The sequence below is a fragment of the Anomaloglossus baeobatrachus genome, chromosome 1, assembly GCF_048569485.1.
Source record: "Anomaloglossus baeobatrachus isolate aAnoBae1 chromosome 1, aAnoBae1.hap1, whole genome shotgun sequence".
Lineage (NCBI taxonomy): Eukaryota > Metazoa > Chordata > Amphibia > Anura > Aromobatidae > Anomaloglossus > Anomaloglossus baeobatrachus.
Genome location: NC_134353.1, coordinates 461354172 through 461375453, shown reverse-complemented (window position 1 = coordinate 461375453; position 21282 = coordinate 461354172). Strand labels below are relative to the sequence as shown.

General features: G+C 46.1%; 1 protein-coding gene across 1 annotated transcript in view; it reads left to right on the top strand.

Annotated features, from left to right (window-relative positions):
• Positions 1 to 21282, top strand: part of LOC142317227 (guanine nucleotide-binding protein subunit alpha-11) — a 69545-nt gene that overhangs the window by 30282 nt on the left and 17981 nt on the right. The window contains exons 2-5 of the mRNA XM_075353340.1: positions 4284 to 4468; positions 4686 to 4840; positions 7142 to 7270; positions 13956 to 14085. Coding sequence (XP_075209455.1) covers positions 4284 to 4468; positions 4686 to 4840; positions 7142 to 7270; positions 13956 to 14085 — 599 coding nt within the window. The remainder of the gene's footprint in view (positions 1 to 4283; positions 4469 to 4685; positions 4841 to 7141; positions 7271 to 13955; positions 14086 to 21282) is intronic.

Below are 21282 nucleotides of genomic sequence, written 5' to 3'. Positions count from 1 at the left end.
AGCGCTGACGTCAGGAGTGCAACGGAGATCGACACAGCAGGTAATGGTCGGATCTAACCTCCTGATGTCGGCGCTTGTCATCCCCGCGGCTGCTCGCACTGCTGGGCGGGCAGATGCTGACACACTGCTGTGCGAGCAGCCCTGGCGCGGGAGCGGGACACAGATTGTAGGGGCACCCGACGGAAGTCACATGGAAGTGCTTCCATGCGGCTTCCGGAGATTTTGCGGACCCATTGACTTGTATTGAGTCACGGTCCACAATTAAGGAACAGAATAGGACATATTCCATAATAACGGAATGGATATACGGCATCCGATGTGTTGTGTTTTTTTTTTTTTTGTTTTTTTTTTGTATGAACTGATGCACATGGAAGTGCTTCCGCGTGCCATCCGATCCTACACAAAAGACATTGAAAAGATGGTCTTGTCAGTAGGTCCTCAAAAAAACAGGAACCGAACAGGACAAACAAGCTCAAGGAAGAGGAGCAACCAGCTAACTACTAGAGCACCCTGCCAGACGTCCAGTATAAACGAATTACAGGACACCCGAACAACCTAGAAACTGCTAATTGCTGACCTTGTTATCAAGGTCTTCACTATGGAAATGCAGGTCATTCACAGCTCTATTGGGATGTCATAAACTGCTGAAGGTCTTCCACATAAGATGTAGTAACATTGTGGTTCTCTTCTAGAGTGTCCCATCTGCCTGCAATATTTTGCAAGTCTTATCGCCTGCTTGCTATTTTGGACCTACAAATCTCTAAGGTTTTGAAGTCCTCTTTAGATGGTATAGGCAGCTAACCTATTTTTTTCAAACATAAAGAGGAAGGCTCAGGCTCCAATGATTTGTTATCCGTTGGAGGAGGGGACCCGCTCAGACCCTCAGTGCTGCTAGTATGGTTTGATTCCAATGAAATATACCCCAGGTCTGAGACCATCCCATAGTACCCAACTGCATGGGTTTATTAGAGGGAGCACAGTCTCTCCAATCTAGGAGGCAGCAGGGCTGGGGCAACAACAAACAGCGGACTAGGACAAGGTGGGTCTCTTCTTTCTAGACTACATTAATCTGCTTACTGATTGTTGTCTTTCCCAGTTTCCAGCACCGCTTCAGTCCTCTTCTTTTTTTTTTTTACACTCTCTTGTGTTTTTGAAATTCTGATTTGGCAGATCGCAGTGTGATGTGTGAGCTGGAAATAAGTCGATGGAGCCTCGTTCTGGGCCTCATAGACTTGCATTGTACAAGCCACTTCTGGTTCACACACAACCCCCAGTGTGATCCGGCAACTTGGAATAGGAGTCACGAGAGTGAGAGGAGAACTGGAGCAGCGCTGGAAACCGGGAAAGACTGGTAAGAATATCAGCACACTTACTCTACATTACATACACATTTACACAGGGCTGGTGAATAAAACATTCTGTAGGAGTGCTGATTTAACTCCCTTAATAACCAGGACTAATTTTCAAAAACTGACATGTCCCTTTTTAGGTGGCACTAACTCTGCAATTTTTCTATGGGGGGGGGGGGGGGACAGCAATTTTGCAAGGTTTCCCATTTAAAAAGATGAGGCCATTCCTCCATGCCCGGACATGTACTGGCTTAAGCAGAGGAACACATCTGGCACTGCAGGATCTGAGTCCCTAGCGGCGCAGTATGTCACTGATTGTAGCCTTTGTTACGGTGGTCCCAGCTCTATGAAGGTCATTCAATATGTCCCACCCTGTGGTTCTGGGATTTTTGCTCACTGTTCTTGTGATAATTTTGACCATACAGGGTGAGATCTTGTGTGGAGCCCCAGATCGAGGAAGATTATCAGTGATCTTGTATGTCTTCCATTTTCTTATTATTGCTCCCAAAGTTGATTTCATCACACCAAGCTGCTTGCCTATTGCAGATTCAGTCTTCCCAGCCTGGTGCATGGCCACAATTTTGTTTTTGGTGTCCTTCGACAGCTGTTTGGTTTTCACCATAGTGGAGTTTGGAGTGTGACTGTTTGAGGTTGTGGACAGGTGTCTATACTGATAACAAGTTCAAACAGGTGCCATTACTAAGGTAATGAGTGGTGGACAGAGGAGCCTCTTAAAGAAGTTACAGGTCTACGAGAGCCCGAAATCTTGCATGTTTTTAGATGACTAAAGGGGGGCTTTACATGCAACGACATCGCTAACGAGATGTCGTTGGGGTCACGGAATTCGTGACGCACATCCAACCTCGTTAGCGACGTCGTTGCGTGTGAAAAGTACGAATGACCGCTAACTATCAAAATTACTCACCTAATCGTTGATCGTTGACACGTCGTTCTAATCCCAAATATTGTTGCAGGACGCAGGTTGTTCGTCGTTCCTGAGGCAGCACACATCGCTACGTGTGACACCCCAGGAATGAGGAACAACACCGTATCTGCGTCCTCCGGCAACGAGGTGGGCGTCACTTTCTTTCGGCTGCTCTCCGCTTCTATTGGACGGCTGCCGTGTGACGCCGCACGAACCGCCCCCTTAGAAAGGAGACAGTTCGCCACCAACAGTGACATCGCTAGAAAGGTAAGTATGTGTGAAGGGTCTTAGCGATGTTGTACTCCATGGGTAGCGATTTGCCCATGATGCACAAACGATGGGTGCTTTCACCAGCGACCTCGCTAGCGGTGTCGCTGTGTGTAAAGCGGCCTTAAATACTTTAACCATAATTTAAAAAAAAAGAATCTTGCCAAACTTAAGCAATGAAACGCGTAGACCTATGAAATAAAAGAAATTATTAATAATAAACAATCTTTCGGTGGCAGCGCAGCATTAACCCAGCTTTTCCTCTTTAGCACCGAATATCTATGAAAGGCAGAGATGAGAATAGCGCCTTAATTTTCACAAATACAAGGGAAATGCACATGTGAACATACCCTAAAAGCCTAAATTGGCTGCACTTTGTGGTTAACAATGCTGGATTTTCCCTGCAGATATGCTTGGAGGCAGTAAATCCTGTGCAAAGGGCTCATTATGGCTCGTTAAGGGCATAATTAGCTATGATCACATAAGAGGGAACAGCAATACCCTGTCTGTTAAACCTCATTTCTGTGATTGTCTAGGGGACGTGAATGACCATTTCACTAGGAAATGTCCTCTAGGCAATTGAGGCCTCAGTGTGTGGGGGGCCCTGTCCTCTTCTATTGTTTACCATTATTAAATCTACTATTGATTTCCAGCCAACATTCACACGTGCCAGTAATGTTTCACACCATCCATGTTCATTTTTCCAAATTAGGTGTCGTTTTGTATCTTGGCATTTACAATGCATTTTTATTTGAAGGAATTTGAGTATTTGCTTTGTTACCTTTGGAGGCTAGTGTGGGCAAAGGTGTCAGGAAAAGTACAGAATAAAAGCCAAGGCTTCTGGTAGGGGGACTAGTGTGGATCAGAAATATAAACTGCACAATTCCAGTTAAAAAGAATAACATCCCCCACAGAAACCATTCCGAAATTGTATTTTTTTTTTAAACCCCAGTCTGTGAGCTTTATGTGTTAATGGAGGGAGAGTTCACCACTTAAAAGAAAAGGTTACTTATGTTTCTGATGTCCACTGCTTCAGGTTGCAGCATCAGTTGTCTTTATCGTGGCTAGAAGTCATGACTTCCCATCCGGAATGACTGCATAAGAATCTGCCTGACGGGTTGTCAGCCCTTCTAGTGGAATGGCATCATGTCCATTAGTCAACTGACCGGTACTGGTTCAGTGGCCCGACTTGTGTCTGTGTAGACAGCACATCCTCCCTTCCAGGCAGATACCACAGGAGAGACAGAGGTTCCCTCATGTTCAGGACTTGTTAGAAATGTGGATATCATTGTGAGGACAGTCAAGGAATGGAACAGGCTACCACAGGAGGTGGTGGGCTCTCCATCAATGGAAATCTTCACGCAGACGCTGGATAAACATATAGCTGGGATGATTTAGGAAAGCCTGCACTCGCAGGGGGTTGGACCCGATGGCCCTTGAGGTCCCTTCCAACTCTACCATTATATGATTCTATGAATTTCAATCCGTGGAGGTCATTGGTGTTTTGTGACCTTAGTAACCTTGGGGAACGGTTTGATGCTAAAATGAAGGCCATGAAAGTGAGGTCTGCCATAATTTCCTCTCCTGATTTTGTGTTACTACTTGTACCGCAAACAATGGTTGGGCCATCGTTACGGTGGAGTAACAGTGGACAACCATGAGGAGGAGTGAGAACAAGATTAGTGTCTAGTATGCCTGATTACTTATGGTGGTGTAACCCCCGTTTAATGTTTGCCTTGTAGGTACAGGAGAAAGTGGCAAGAGCACTTTCATTAAACAGATGAGAATAATCCATGGCTCTGGTTACTCTGAAGAGGACAAAAAGGGCTTTACAAAACTTGTGTATCAGAATATCTTTACTGCCATGCAGTCTATGATTCGTGCCATGGACACATTGAAAATCCCCTATAAGTGTGAGCAGAACAAGGTAAGTTGTGGGCGACGTCCCGATCATTGAAATGCCAATGCTGTATACTGAACTACATGGGTCATTCTGAATATTCTGCCTCCAGATCTATAGAGGTGCCCCGTCCATAAACTTGGCATCGGTGGAACTAAATTCCATTGTATAAATGTGACTTACTAGTATATGTTGAATTGCAAAATTGTGCGTTGACTTTTCCCACACTTGTCTTTCTCTCCAGGCTAATGCGCTCCTTGTACGAGAAGTGGATGTGGAAAGGGTTTGCACTTTTGAACAGCCATATATCAATGCAATCAGAAACCTGTGGAATGACCCAGGTATCCAGGAATGCTATGATCGGCGACGGGAATACCAACTGTCAGATTCAGCCAAATAGTACGTTCTTCCAGGCTTCGATTCATCTCTCATTATTGCCATACATCCTTCTGATGCCATTTTTCATCTGTATAGCCTATTGTAACATGTATTTCTCTATTGCATTTTTTTTGTACACATTTAGGTCCCAGTTCATCAAAGCGATTACACTAGAATTCTGTCATAAAGCTCTTTGAAAAGTTGAGGCAAAAAATGCGCAGCACAGCATTGCACTGAAATTTTGCAACGTTTGCCATTTTCCTACCGGTTTTGTTGTGGCTCAGGGGCGTGACGCCACAGCTGGTCTATTTCATTATGAGTTCTGGTGTACATTATGCCAGAAATCTTACTCCAGTCCTTAAAGGGGTTGTCCACTACTAGGACAACCACCTCATTCCACATTAAAATTAAAAAGCTCCTACTCCCCTCCCATGCTGGCGCCATACCAGCGGTGTCTCCACTCACGTTCCCAGGGCTCACGTGAGGTGGTGATGTCACGCATGCCATCTGCCCAATCACTGCTGGCTTCTCTCTCCGCCTTCGGACGCAGGAGCAATCAAAAAGTGAGAGATGCTGTTGATCGCCTACTTCCTGTTATTTACAAATACGTCTGTAGGCAGGGAGAGAGAAGCCAGCAGTGATTGGCTGCAGGGCTCACATGACATCACCACCTCGCATGAATTCCCGAAACGCAGGGGCTGACACTGCTGGAGCACGGGAGGTGAGTAGAAGACTTTATTTATATTTTTTTTATTGTATTTTAATTGGGGTAAACCTGTGAAATGAGAAGGGGTTGTCCTAGTAGTGGACATCCCCTTTATCTAGCATAAGATTTGTGTCAAGGCGCACACCACTTGTCAAGCAATTCTGATGTGACTGTGTGCCCCCTGAGCACACCACTCAACCCCCCTTTTTTTTTTTTCTTTCTAAATCCCCCCTCTTCCACCTTAGCAGCAATGGAGTGGCGCTTTTAAATGTAAGTCCTTACCCCTGATCTTCTACTCACCCATTGCCATCTTTATCTTTTTCTGGCACCACTCCGATCCCCTTCACAGCGCCATCTTGTGCCCGTAACCTCTGACTGACTGGTCGAAAGTCAAAAGTTATGTCAGAAGCGCTCTATACAACTCCAGAATGAGGCTCTCCTAGAGTTGTATTGAGTTGTGACTTCCGGCAAGCTCCATGAAACACTCACAAATCGCCGGAGACTGACGCTAGAAAAACACGAAGACTGCGTCAGGTGACAATAAGACAGGGCGCAAGTGTCTTACATTTTAAAGCACCTCTCCAGCGCTGACATAAAAAGAAACCCTTTAAAGTGGATTGGGCGCGTCTGATTCTGACATGCCTCCTCAAGGCCTGCATGAACATCGCTGGTCTTGATAAATGGCAGACCTAAATTCCAGTGATGTCACTTACTGGACTGCTTGCTGCAGTTTTGATAAAATAATTTTTTTTCTTCTGCAGAGCTACCAGTTTTTTGCATGCTGAGCTCTGTATAACCCTGTCCACACCTCTGATATGCAGCTTTCTGCCTATGCACAGTGGACACAGGAAGCTGCCAATCAATGGTGTGGATGGGATTATACATAGCTTATAAATATGGAGAACGATATGGCAGCATGTTTACAAGTCCTCTAGTGGTAATCTTCTGTAATTTAAAACAGGGGCCTTTATCAAAACTGTAGCAAGCAGCCCAGTAAGTGACACATTACTGGAGTTGGGAACCCTGTCTGTACATTATGATACTGTTAATTAGGTGACAAAAAATGAAGACTGATTTCCTTTCAGGAGCATTTGCTTGAGATTTGAGTGTTTCAGCTTTTCTGGCCTTTCTAAGTGGCAATGGCCTGCTGCTTGGCTCTAACTGTAGTGTGGAGGACACTTTGGCCTTGATTCATTAATGCAGTTAGCATGCATTTAGGTGTAAGTTGTATTGAAAAATCGCTATATTTTTGCAACTTTTCTTGTTTTCATGCTACTTTTGCCCAACTCCGCCAAAATGGATGGAATTGGAGGGCTTGGCGCCACAGCTCGTCTAATTGATGATTAGTTGTGAAGAATCTTACTCCAGTAAGTGACTGGAGTAAGATTTGTGGTGAGGAGCACACCACCTTTTAGACGCACATGATTTATTAGGAGGTGTGTGCGTCTTAATGTATCAGGTGTGTCTTACTCAAACGCCCCACCTCATAAAGACCTGTGTTGTTCACTCCGGTGTTTATGAATCGAAGTCTTTTAAGTTTTACATAGCAAAGTATAGCATGTGAAACCTTGTGGTATTTCTTCTTTAAAGCCAATAATGATTGTTTCTTCTTTCAGTTACTTGACAGATATGGATCGCATTTCCAAGCCAGGCTACCTGCCCACCCAACAAGATGTTCTGAGAGTTAGAGTGCCAACTACTGGTATCATTGAGTACCCTTTCGACTTGGAAAACATAATTTTTAGGTGAAAGCATTGTTGCCTGTTCTTGTCTTTGTGGTTTTGGTTTTAATTTTTCCAAATGGGTTTTCTGGGATGTTAATTTGTACAGGATGTGAAAGGCAGAAATACTGTAAATACTTCAGTGCCTGCCTTGGCCTCCTTTTCTGGGCCGTGCCTCCATGTCCGGTATATGTTTACTTCAAACATCTTGTACAGTAAAAAGGTTTTCCACCCAGATGTCAGAATACACCTGTAATCTTTGCCTGCTTCACTCCGTAGCTCTGCTCCTGGAAGATCAGCCAAGACTCTTTTTCTGTAACTCCCATAGACATGAATAAGATTTATTGAAGTAACCACAGTGTTATTTAACTACCCATTAATTTTTATTTTTTTTTTGGAGATATGAAAACAGCATAGCTTGGCCACTCTCGCCTGATCCAGTATTTCCATCTCCAGTGAGATGGTCAGTATCATTCTTGTCTAAAGGGCGCTTTACATGCTACAATATATCTTACGATGTGTCGGCGGGGTCACGTCGTAAGTGACGCACATCCAGCATCGTAAGTTATATTGTAGCATGTAACAGCTACGTGCGATTGCGATTGAACGGTAAAACATTCATCGCACGCACATTGTTCAATTCCTGAAAATTGAACATTAGGTTATTCATCGTACCGGGGGTAGCACACATCGCAGTGTGTGACACCCCGGGAACGATGAACTGCAGCCTACCTGCGTCCTGTGGCTCCCGCCGGCAATGCGGAAGGAAGGAGGTGGGCGGGATGTTTACGTCCCGCTCATCTCCGCCCCTCCGCTTCTATTGGCCGGCTGCCGTGTGATGTCGATGTGACGCCGAACGTCCCTCCCACTCCAGGAAGTGGATGTTCGCCGCCCACATCGAGATCATATGGACGGGTAAGTACGTGTGACGGGGGTTACTCGTGTGTGCGACACGTTTTACAAATTGAACATGTCGCACATGCGATGGGGCGTGTCAAATCGCATACGATATCGTATGCTGAATCGTAACGAGTAAAGCAGGCTTTAGTCATGAAAATCTGAGATCGGATTGAACCTTTTGTGTTAAAATTGCTTGTATTTGTTCATATTGTTACCTGATACTTGTTTCCACTGGAAAAAAAAGAATAAACTCATTTGTTAAAAAGACCAAATCAGCATCTTAACTGGGGTGTAAAGAATAATTTTATGATCACTCTGCTAAGTAGTACATACTTAGACATGCCTTCAAGACAGATCTGGTCTGGGTAAACGCTTTGTCGATAAGTAAAACATTAAAATAAGTACATCATGTGTTTTCTAGAAGGTTGTTTTCCACTATGTTGATGTGCGTGACCTATTATTGAGGTTAGGTCATCAATATATTATAGATGATAGTCCGACATCCTGCACCCCCACCAATCTGTTAGTTATAACCTTTGACAGCAGCCGGATGTAAACCGTTAGTGGAACAATACACCACTGCCTTGTCCCCCTGTAGTGGCTGCTGCTGAGTACTGCACATCAGCCTCCATTATTTAAAGGGAACCTGTCACCAGTTTTTCAGCCTATAAGCTGTGGCCACCACCAGTGGGCTCTTATATACAGCATTCTAACATGCTGTATAAAAGCCCAGGCCGCTGTGTAGAACGTAATAATCACTTTATAATACCTAAATCGTCGTTGCGGTAGAGTTGGGTCATATGGGCGTCTCCGTTCTCCGGGAGCGGCGACTCCTCTTTCAGCCATCTTTGTCGTCCTTTTGTAGTCGGGGTGCATGACACGTCCTACGTCATCCACAGTTGCCGGCATTTAGGTCCTGCACAGGCACACTTTTATCTGCCCTGAATAGGGCAGATCAAAGTATTGTAGTGCGCCTGCGTGGGACCGTCGAGTGTGCATGACGTAGGACGTGTCATGCATACAGGCTTCAGAAGGAGGATGAAGATGGCCGAAAGAGGAGGCGCCGGCATCGGAGAACGGAGTCACCCATATGACCCATCTCCACCGCACCGCCCTTTAGTGGAGTACTATAAAGTGTTTTTTCTGTTCTACACAGCGGCCTGGGTTCTTATATATAGCATGTTAAAATGCTGTATATAAGAGCCCACTGGTGGTGGCCGGAGCTTATAGGCCCCAAATCTGGTGACCGGTTCCCTTTAAATAATGGAGGCTGATGTGCAGTACTCAGCTGTGGCTACTAAACCGCATACAAGACTGTGGTGTCTCGCCCATCACAGATTTGATATTGTTGACCTATCCTATTCATAGCTCATCAGTATCAATGTAGAGGAAAACCCCTTTTAAACATCTTGGATGTTTGCTGAAAATTAGAAGTTTGGGCTAGAAGATTAAGTATTTCCATAATTATTCATTTTAATTAGATATGTGCACAGCTCACACTTTCATTTCTAATTTCTTACAATCTTGACCTTGGCAGTATTAGACCTTTTTATCCTTTGTCTTGTGTTAGTATTTGCTGTAGATATCAGAAATGACCGAAACTGGAATTGTGCCTGTGAGAATTTCCTGAAGCTGCTGTTGTAGTGTTATTCTACTACTGGTTCAGTCTTAAAGGGGTTTTCCACTATTTTTCACCCCCTTGCCATTTATCATAGGTCTTCAAAACAATTTTGTAATCTACTTGTATTAGATATATAATGAATGCACCTCAGCAGGGACCACATAGTACTGGACTGTTATGCAGATTCTTTTTTCTCCACTGATCCTTCCTTTTCCAACAGGGAAATCAGATCAAATGAAAGGAAGTTGTCATTGGGTGTAGACATTTGTAGTGAATCACAATTAGTCTGCCTCATAGGCTGAGCTGAAAGTTTTATTCAGCAGTAACAGCAGGGCCCCACACCATTTTGCTTTTGAAATGCACATCACAGCACTTCACTAGCAGAGTTTAGGTAATCCAATCACTGATGTAAACAGCTGAAAAGTGCTGAAATTTGTATAACAAACTGTACTGGCCATCTGGCAATTGCCAGATGAGCTGGTACCTACCCTGGACTGATCTAACACTTGGTATCTTCCAATATCTTCATAAGCACAGGATGGAGAAGGGAGAGGGCTCGCCAAGTGCTGGATCAAAGGATACTGCAATGTATGATGGAACTTGTAACAGAGCACAGTAAACATGGGGAGAGGAAGGATTATTATTATTATTATAGCGCCATTTATTCCATGGCGCTTTACAAGTGAAAGAGGGTATACGTACAACAATCATTAACAGTACAAAAGACTGGTATAGGAGGAGACAGGACCCTGCCCGCGAGGGCTCACAGTCTACAGGGAATGGGTGATGGTACAATAGGTGAGGACAGAGCTGGTTGCGCAGTGGTGTACTGGACTGAGGGTTATTGTAGGTTGTAGGCTTGGTGGAAGAGGTGGGTCTTGAGGAAGGAAGGATGGATATAAACGTCAGAACTGCAGCTGGCAAACACCAAGTAATGCTATCTGCATGGAAGAAAAGGTTTATATTACTCTAATAACGAGTATGGCTGCATTTAGTGGCACATAATAGCATGATTGATGAATAACATGAAATCGGTTAGGGTAGTGGATAACTTCAAGTCCCCTATGTTTTTGTTCTCCTAAGTTGGTCCAGAAAGCTGAGATCTGGAAGACTAGATTCTAAAACAGTGTTTTGATAGGCTGTAATTTCTAACTTAAAAACCCCTTCACCCCTGGGCGGTTTTTTTTTCCTTTTTTCGTGTTTTTTTTTTTTTTTTTTTTCTGTTCCCCCTTCTGAGAGCTGCAACTTTTTTTTTATTTTTCTATTAATCTTGCCATGTAAGGGCTTATTTTATGTGGGACGAGTTGTACTTTTAAATGAAACCATTAGTTTTACCATATAGTGTACTGGAAAACAGGGAAGAAATTCCAAGTGCGGAAAAAAATGCAAAGAAAGTGCGATTGCACAATTGGTTTTGGGATATTTTATTCAGTGTTCACTATACGGTAAAATTGATGTGTGATGCCTCAGGTCAGTGCGAATTCATAGACACCAAACATGTATAGGTTTACGTTTATATTTTAAGGGGTTAAAAAAAAAATCACAAGTTTGTCCACAAAAAGTGGCTCTCTTTTTGCGCCATTTTCCGCGACCCATAGCGTTCTAATTTTTTCGGGATCTGGGGCTCAGTGACAACTTTATTTTTTGTGTCTCGAGCTGGCGTTTTTAATGGTACAATTTTTGTGCAGATGCTAAATTTTGATCGCCTGTGTTGTATTTTGCACAAAATATGCGGTGACCAAAAAAAAAAAAAGTAATTTTGGCGTTTGGAATTATTTTTGCCGCTACGCTGTTTACCGATCAGATTAATTGATTTTATATTTTGATAGATCGGGCATTTCTGAACGTGGCGATACCAAATGTAATTTGAACTTTTTAGGTTTTTGTTATTTATTTAATAATTTAAAATTTTTACCAATTCCCCCCCCCCCCCCGGGGATTATAAGGATCAGCAGTTTGATTGCTGGTTCATTTCTGTAGATCACAGCTATATTGCTCTGATCTGCAGAAAAGCTGCTCTCCTCTCACATACGGCGCTCTGCCGGGTGTAAGAGGAAGTGACTCATGATAGCTACATGAGTCATCACATGATCCTGTGTTACCATGGCAACCATCGGCTCGATGTGATCATGTCACGTGACTTCCGATGGCGCCGGGTAAGTGGTTACCGTGGCACGTTGTTACATGGTGCTGTCAGATTTTGACAGCAAGATGTAAGGGGATAACGCGGGGAGGCACACATGTCAGCTGTTCAATCAGCTGATGTGCTTGGATCACCGCCTGCTGCCCGCGACAGCCAGCTGGGATTACAGTGACACGATCCATGACGTACCCAGTACATCATGTGTTGTGAAGACATTAAAAAAAAAAAAGTGTCTACACATTGCAAAATACTCTGGATATGTTGCTTTTTTGTAGTGATTTTCCTGTACGAACACAATAAAATTGCTACAAAAAATACTTGTGATTACTTATTTTTTACATATATCTACGTAGAATACCTGCTAATGTTTTGCAGTATTTGAAGTCACCTGAAGCGCCAGCATGTACAAAAAGTTTCTATCTTACCACTGAATAGGAAAGCGTAGTCCTAGTTTTCTCCCGCTGCATTGGAAAGCAGTCTCAAAACATTTGCCATGTGGTTTTTAATAGTGGGAGCCTATCTGTGGCTTATTCCACTGTATGTATGACATAAACATTGTGGTGAGCTATAGACAGCGTCGTAGGCTGCTTTCACATGTCATATATGCAATTCCCAAACCAGCTTCAAGTCTCCTGTCTTGAATGTGCCAGACTCTGTTGAGTCAGGAGACCTGTGGCCAGCCTGGACTTCACAGACCGAACTCTGACCTGGACCGTGAATATCAAACGTGTGCATCCAGCTTTATTCTGTGGAAAGCTGCATTGTTTACTTCTGGGAGATAATCTATCCTGGTGTTGTAGTCCTTGGCAGTGATGTGTGTCTCATCATTTGACTAAAGATGGATGTTTATTCCCAAAGGCCACTTTCACATTGCGTTTTTACCTATGTTCACTGGTCCCGTCGGGGCATCCGTCCAACTGGGTGTCCACCTGCAGAAAACTTATATGCCCGAAAATGGTGCAAGACAGAACACACGCTGACTCAGTCTGCTCCATTATAGTCAATGGCCCTGTCGGCGCATGCATCCAAAACACGTTTTCCGGGGTTATCGTGCTAATGAATACACAGCATCACAAGATGACCTCACTCACCTCTCCGCCGCCATCGCGTCCGACACTGGATTTCGGCTCAGTGCGCATTATCCCAGACTTTCGGTCATGCGCACTACTTCAGTTTGAACGCGTACACCCGGCTTCATTGCGCGCATGACCCAAACTACGGGGTTATGCACACTCAGCCGAAATCCTCCGTCGGATGCGATGGTAGCGGAGAGGTGAGACACATCCTCTGACGCTGTGTATTCATTAGTATGTTAGTGCGCCCCTGTGGGTGTGCTATGCTAATGGGGACGACTGGTAAGGGAACTAACGCCCCCTAGTCCCCCTCGCTTATTAGCATATGATATAAGATCTTTAGAAATACTTTTTGTAAAGATCTCTTTATCTATGCTCCTGTATACAGGGACAGTTAGGCAGGGATTAGTAATATACACCCAGAACTGCTCGTGAATCTGGGTGCATATTGGACCTGACAGGTTCAATTTAAATGCCACTGAATGTGATTGATAGCAGCTGTGAATTGGTTAAATTGCAGGGATTAGAGCACATCAAAACAGAAATTTTCAAGTGATTGCAGTATTTCTCTGAATGGAAAAAAAAGTACAAAAAACAAGCTTAGTGTGTCATTTTGTGTGGCAGATAATATTTGTTTATATTCATTGTATGTTTTTCTTACCTTTTTTGTACATTTTTTAAAAAAAGTGAAAAACAGCTAGAAAGTGTGTGAGGAACCACAACCACATCAGATACGCAAAATTATACTGTCAACATAATATTCCAGAAACCAGCACACTTTGAAAACCATAAATTAAGCTTTTTTTTTTAATTATCCAGTTATGCTTTGTGTAATTTTAGGGTACTGTATGTTTTAAGAAATCTTACTCCACATTACTTGTAAACGTACCTTTTGTCATATTAAAACTTTGATGAAAATATTCATAGTCTGTACTTGAACTTTAGTCTGATAGGATTTTTTTTTTTTTACAGAATGGTGGATGTTGGAGGGCAAAGATCGGAGCGGAGGAAGTGGATACACTGCTTTGAGAATGTCACATCCATCATGTTTCTCGTAGCTCTGAGTGAATATGACCAAGTCCTTGTGGAGTCTGATAATGAGGTATATCTCCCAACACTTTCAGATTTTATTTGTAATAAGTATTTTTAAAGAAGCACTCCTATCAAATATATTATTCTCTTTATATATTTCAGTTGTAAATGCTCATTTTGCCCTTCTACTGAGTTAATTCTTCTCTTTCCATTAGGTCTGTGACATCATGTGATTAAAAACAGACTAGCTGAATCTTTCTAAGCTCTATGTAGAAACAGGAAGTCTCTTTTTTTCCCTGCATGAGTCATCACTGCTAAGTCCCTGGCAGGTGGAGCAGCTGGGTCACAAGTTGAAAAGAAGGGAACAGAGACTTCCTGTTTTCACACAGTCTGTTTTCAATTATTTGATGTCATAGACCTAATGGAAAAGAGGAGAATTAACTGGGTAGAAGGGCAAAAGGAGCAATTGTAAGTACTCAGTATTACATAATATGATGATTGCAATATATTAAGAGGATAAAATCTTTGATGGGTGTGGTTCTTTAACCGTGTTAGCAGCCAAACACACAGTGGCAGTGAGTACACATTGAGGGTAGTTCACTAGAGATTAAGCAACTGCTGGCAGCCATTACTGTATACATATTTGTTCAACTTCCATTGAGCCTGAAGAGTATGTGCCCTTTTAAAATGTAAGAGCCATGTCTCAAGTTTTGAGGTCCTGAAGTCTCAAAATGGGCTTCATCATCTTTCCATTTAGACAGTCTTTGGTGTTAGAGGAAAGCAGCCATCAGCTTAGTGCATATACTTCTTTAAAGGGAATCTGTCATCCTTTTGAGGTTTTTGAGTTAATATGGACATACACTTTGTATACAGTTGAAATTGGTCATCCCTGTATACCTCCTGGATGATGGCTTGTTCAGTTAAAATCATCTTTTATAGCTTTGATCTTCCAGGCTATGGGGAGTGCGAATCCCATGAAATAAACCAGACACAGTCTTTCATATTACAAGATTTCTCCTCCCCTTCTTTTCAGTGTTCCTTTGATGTCTGGGGCGCGGCTGGAAATCCCACTCCTGCACATTCTCCCTTGCACTGCTCCTCCCTTCATTGGCACTGTCTTCAATTTTGATGTGTGCAGTCACCGAAGTATTAAATGCCATATTATAAACCACAGAAGGGGAGAACAGTGCAGGGGAGAGATAGCAGGCGGAATGCGAAGGCGCGGGATTTCCGGCCATGCACCTGACGGCACACTGAAAGAAAAGGGAGGAGAAATCTTGTATAATGAAGACTTGAAGTAGTCTTATCTACCTAGCACTGCACACCCCATAACCTGGAAGATCAATGATGAATTTTACTGAAAAGCTCTCCTCCAGGGGTCAATAATTTCAGCTGTATATAACCTGTATGCCCATATTAATTACGCAAAAACCTCAAGAGTGACCGTTTTCCTATTTGACATGTCTTACAGTTTCTTAAAGTAAATATACACCCTAAAGGAAAGAGGCTGCAAGAAAAGCTTTAATGGAAATGGCCACATGCTGTATATAGGGGGATGTCCGCATAATTAATTCTGCTCAATATTAAGTGAACAATGAATATTAATTTAAAATTATAATGTGTTAATATTGATCAGAATTAAATTCAGCCTGTTAGTTCAGCTCTCCATGCCAGTCACTGTCTCATGTGGCCCCTCATGAAAATGAATTGCCCATGTCTGCTCTAGCCCCTATATTGACATTTCACATCACAGGTTTTTATACTAGCTTACATTACAAGTGAGAGTAAGGCCGGGGGCACTAGTGCGATGCTCGCATGACACTCGGCTCGCACTGGCAGCACAGCAGGAGTGCTAGTGTCCATGCGACTGAGGTCCGACTGTAGGAGCGGACCTCAGCTGCGGGGGGCGGGCCGGCACGGAGGAGGGGAGGGAGGGATTTATCTCCCTCTCTCCTCCGTAGCCGGCTATTGCCATTCTCGCACTGCACTTGCGGTACACTGGTATACCGCGAGTGCAGTGTGATTTTTCTCTCGCCACATTCACTTGAATGGGTGCGAGAGAAGAGAGTCTCACATTACACCCGCAGCATGCTGCGATTTGTTTTCTCGGTCTGATTAGGGCTGAGAAAATAATCGCACATGGGTGCTGGCACACAGGCTAATATTGGTCCGAGGGTAATGCGATGTTTCTTCATCGTTCCTTATGGGAGACCCAGACCATGGGTGTATAGCTTCTGCCTCCGGAGGACACACAAAGTACTACACTCAAACGTGTAGCTCCTCCCTCCTAGCATATACACCCCCTGGTAGCCAGTCCTAGCCAGTTTCAATGCTTTGTGTTCAGGAGGTCACACACACACATGCATTCTCTGATTTTTGATTTTTTGGATTTCAAAGATTTGGAAGAAAAGCGGGTCCAATCTGGACTCCCAGCATGTCCCTTCTCACCCCACTGTGTCGGCGGTGCTGTTAAGGTTGACTTTACAAGGCTGGAGCCTTCACATGCCGCGCTCCTTCACCATCCCCTGGGGCTCTGGCTTGAAGTGGGAGCCATCTCGGTTCTCACTGCTTTGCAGGAGACCGGTCTCCATCCGCAGCCCTTTTTCAGGATCCTGCCGGACGGAGCGTTTAACCGCCCCCCCCCCAGGGACCTGGCACCTGCGTCTCAAAAGCTAAGTATTGAGACGTTTTTACCACAGAAAGTGGTCTTTCCAGGGGTCCCTTGTACTTTATTTATTGGGGGGAGTGTGTTATATGACTGTGGTAACATTTCCGGCCGGTTCTCCAGTTTTCACTGGAGAACCGCGCCGATGGTGCCTGCACGCTGGCCGCATGTTTAAATCTAGGCCCCGGCTTCGCCTGAGGCCTAGTTTCGGTTTCACTCCCCCTGCATGTCAGTCATGCAGAGGGACAGTGTGGCTCCGCCCAGCGGCTGTTCAGCACAGGGAACGGACACTCCTCACTGAGGAAAGATTCCCTCCCCTGTATACCTCATTTGCCCGCTCTCAGAGTAGGCCCCGCCCCCTCTCCTCGCTCCGGTCGCCATTTTCTCAGCGTTCTCAATGTCTGCATAGGCACAGAGATACCACATTGTGACAAATGGGGGCCTGGGCTGGGGGACTGGAGGGCACAGAAATGTATGTTAAACGGTCTGGCAAGCCACAACCTCCAGTTGTGCAGCTGCTTATATTCTCTGTTTATATACTCTGCTGGGGGTCATTCTGGAGATGCATTCCCTCACAGAGCCCCCACTTCTGCAGCATGTCTCACATCAGAGCAAGGCTGCAAGGCTGTTCTTAATACGCACTGCATGTAGACTCGTACTGCCTGTACGGAGCACATAAACACAGTGGTCCCTCAGCCTGGAGGCTCGTCAGTGGTCCCTCCAGGTGCTCCGGTGGTGCTGAGCATGCATTAGCCCCCTTCTCAGGGCGCTTCGGCTGCTACGGCTCGCTCAGCAAAGCTCTCAGAGGACTCTTCATCTCAGACCCCGTCCTCCTAAAATGGAGACGCAGGGTCCCCTGTCCTTCCCTGTCCCGCAGCTCTGATTCACGAGCTGACTCACTGGACGAGGAGGATGTCTTTACTGGGGGCTCGGACGCTACTTAATGTACCATTGATCGGTCCGAAGGTGATGCAGATGCTAATGATTTGATTGCGTCCATTATATTTGTACTGGACCTCAATCCGCCTGTATCAGGGGAGTATCCCCCTCTGGCAGAAAAGCATCAGTATACCTTAAGAGAACAAGGAGTGTGTTCCTTCACCACTTCAGCTTTCAGCCCACTGTGACCAAGCCCAGAGCCTGTCCTGACAGACGCTCCCAAAGTGTGGTTCTGATGACTGTTTTCCCCTTCCACCAGAGGTGGTCAAGGAGTGGGCTCATTCACCAAAGGTGGTCCCTCCGGTGTTTAGACTCTCAGCCCGGACGTTGTATCAGTGGCTGATGGCTCCTCACTTACGGCTTTGCTGTCCGCCAGGTTGTCCTTCTGGCCAAATCTGTATGGAGGCGGCAGGGGCCTCGTTCTCCCCAGCTTTTGCAGCAGTGCGGCTTTCAAAGCCATCTCTGCTTCTCTAGAGGAGATGCATTCCCTCACAGGGACTCTTTGCCCGAAATGGTTGCCTTAACTTCCAGACTTCAGTCTTTTCATCCTATGCCATGTCTGCCATGCTGGAGACTCTCACCGCACTGCGGTGGCCTCGGCTAATTTCCTCGCTATCCGCAGGCTCCTGTGGCTTCGGAAGTGGAAGGCGGATGCTTCTAAAGAAGTTCCTTGCTGGGCTCCCTTTTGCTGGGACCAGACTATTCGGGAACAATTGGATGAAATTATTAAGGAAGCTCTTGGCGGGAAGAGTTTCTTCCATGCCACAAACCTAAACCAGGAAACCTGTCCAGGGCAGGAATCAGTCGAGGTTTCGTTCTTTTTGTTCCTCCATCTGATCGTTCTCTAAGCCCTTGGCCTCGTCCACTGGCTCAGCCAAGGATCGTAAACCCAAATGGCGCACGAGAAGACCACAGGAGATGCTGCCACTAAGTCAGCCTCCTCCTGGCTATCTGGCCACGCCAGCAACATCCTTGGTCGGTGGCAGGCTCTCCCACTTTGGCGACGTATGGTTTTAACACGTCTCCGATCAGTGGGTGCGAGATACCATCTCCCACGGCTACAGGATAGAATTCTATCCAGCCCGCCAAACAGATTTTTTTCTGTCAACTCCCCCCTGCTCCAAGGCCGCCGCCTTCTCACAGGCTGTGGCATTCTTGCAGGCCACTGGAGTAATTGTACCGGTTCCCGACTGGGAACGGTTCTGAGATTTCTGCTTAAATCTATTCCTAGTACCCGAGGAGGGCGGTGCCTTCCGACCTGGATCTCAAGCTTCTCAAGCATGTTCAGGTGCGGCAGTTTCGCATAGAGTCTCTGCGATCAATCAATGACCCTAGGAGATTCCCTAGCATCCATCGATATCAGAGATGCCTATCTGCAGGTGCCAATCGCAGTTTCACACCAGCGTTGGCTACGTTTTGCAATCAGAGTGGTCCAATTCGTGGCTCTTCCCTTGGGGTTAGCCACGGCCCCTCGAGTATTCTCAAGGTCGGGGCAGCTGTGATTGCGGTCCTGCACCTCTAGGGGTTGGCAGTGATCCTTTTGTCCTGGACAGCCTTCTAGTCTGGGCTTCATCCAGTGCAGACTGTTAGCGGAGTGCCTCGCTCACTCTCGCCACTCTAACCAATTCAGGTGGTTTGTCATTCTGTCCAAGTCCACTCTGACTTCGACCCAGAAGTTCACATACTCAGGGACGCAATTCGAGACTCTGTCGGCACTTGTGAAGCTGCCCTTAGTCAAACAGCAGTCCCTCCGCTGGCGGTCGACGTCGTTCCATCAGGCACCTAATACAGGTGCTGGATCAGATGGTGGTGTCAATGGAAGCGATTCCCTTGCCCAGTTCCATCTGCGTCCTCTGCGGCTGGATATTTTCCACTGTTGGAACAAGCGGACTTCCTCCTTCCACGGGGCGGTGGCTTCGCCACAGACCAGGGGCTCGTTTCAGTGGTGGCTTCGTCCCCTCTGTCTCAGGGACGCTCCTTCCTGGCTCCGTCCCGGGTGATCCTCACCAAGATGCTAGTCTATCCGGCTGGGGAGCAGTATATCTCCACCATGGAGCGCAGGGCACTTGGACTCTGTCCGAATCAGCCCTCTGGATCAATGTGCTGGAAATCAGAACTGTGTTTCTAGCTCTCTAAGCCTTTCACCATCTGTTGGGGCCAGGCACATTCGAGTCCAGTCAGACAACGCTACAGCGTTTGCCTACATCAACCTCCAGGGCGGGACACTCAGCCGCCTGGCAATGTTGGAGGTTCATCGCATTCTTCAGTGGACGGAGGACTCCTAGTCCACCATATCCACAGCCCACATCCCAGACGTGGAAAACTGGGAGGCTGATTGTCTCAGCCGTCAAACCGTGGCTCCACGATCCTCAGGTTTTTGCGGCAGACGCACTGGTTCAAGTTTGGTCCCAGCTTCGTCTGTCTTACGTGTTTCACCCTCTAGTTCTTGCCCAGAGTCCTGCGCAAGATCAGAAAGGAGGGCCGTCGGGTCATTCTCATTACTCCAGACTGACCCAGGCAAGCTTGGTACCCTGACCTGCTCCGTCTGTCCGTAGAGGTGCCATAGCATCTCCCGGACTGTCCAGACCTTCTCTCACGAGGTCCGTCCTTCCGCCAGAACCTGCGGCTCTCAGATTGACGGCGTGGCGTTTGAGTCATGGATCTTGACGACTTCTGGTATCCCTCCTGAAGTCATCTCCACTATGACTCGAGCTCGGAAGTATCCTTTGGCCTTTTGGCCTTGCCGACCCTCCTGTCCCTTCTACAGTCCGGTCTTCAGCTAGGACTATCCCTCAATTCCCTTAAGGGACAGGTCTCGGCTCTGTCAGTGTTGTGCCAGCGGCGTATCGCCCGGCTGGCCCAGTTGCGCTCCTTCATGCAGGGCGCATCTCGCATCATTCCGCCTTACCGGCGGCCCTTGGAGCCCTGGGACCTTAATTCGGTCCTCACGGCTTCCGGAAACCCCCCCTTTGAGCCTCTTAGGGAGGTTTCTTAGTTTAGTCTTTCACAGAAAGTGGTCTTTCTAGTGGCCATAACTTCCCTCAAGAGAGTCTCTGTTTTGGCTGCACTCTCTTCGGAGTCCTCCCTTCATCAAGACAAGGTGGTTCTCCGTCCGACTCCGGACTTTCTCCCTAAGGTGGTTGCTGTTTCCACCTTAACCGGGGCATTTTCCCTGCCTTCCTTTTGTCCGGCTCCTGTTCATCGCTTTGAAAGGGCGTTGCATACTCTGGATCTGGTGCGGGCGCTCCGGATCTATGTGTCTCGCACCGCTGTTCTTAGGCGGTGCACCTCTCTTTTGTGCTGACCGCTGGTCAGCGTAAGGGCCTTTCGGCTTTTAAGCCGACCCTGGCTCGTTGGTTTAGGTCGGCCATTTCCGATACCTACCAGTGTACTCAAGTGCCTCTCCCGCCGAGGATCAAGGCACACTTGACCAGAGCTGTCGGTGCCTCTTAGGCTTTCAGGCCCAGGCTACGGCTCAGCAGGTCTGTCAGACTGCCACTTGGACTAGTCTGCATACCTTTTCGAAGCACTACCAAGTGCATGCTCTTGCTTCGGCAGATGCGAGCTTGGGCAGACGCATCCTTCAGGCGGCTGTCGCCCATTTGCGAAGTTAGGTTTCGCCTACTTCTCAGTTTTTCTGTTTGTTCCCACCCATGGACTGCT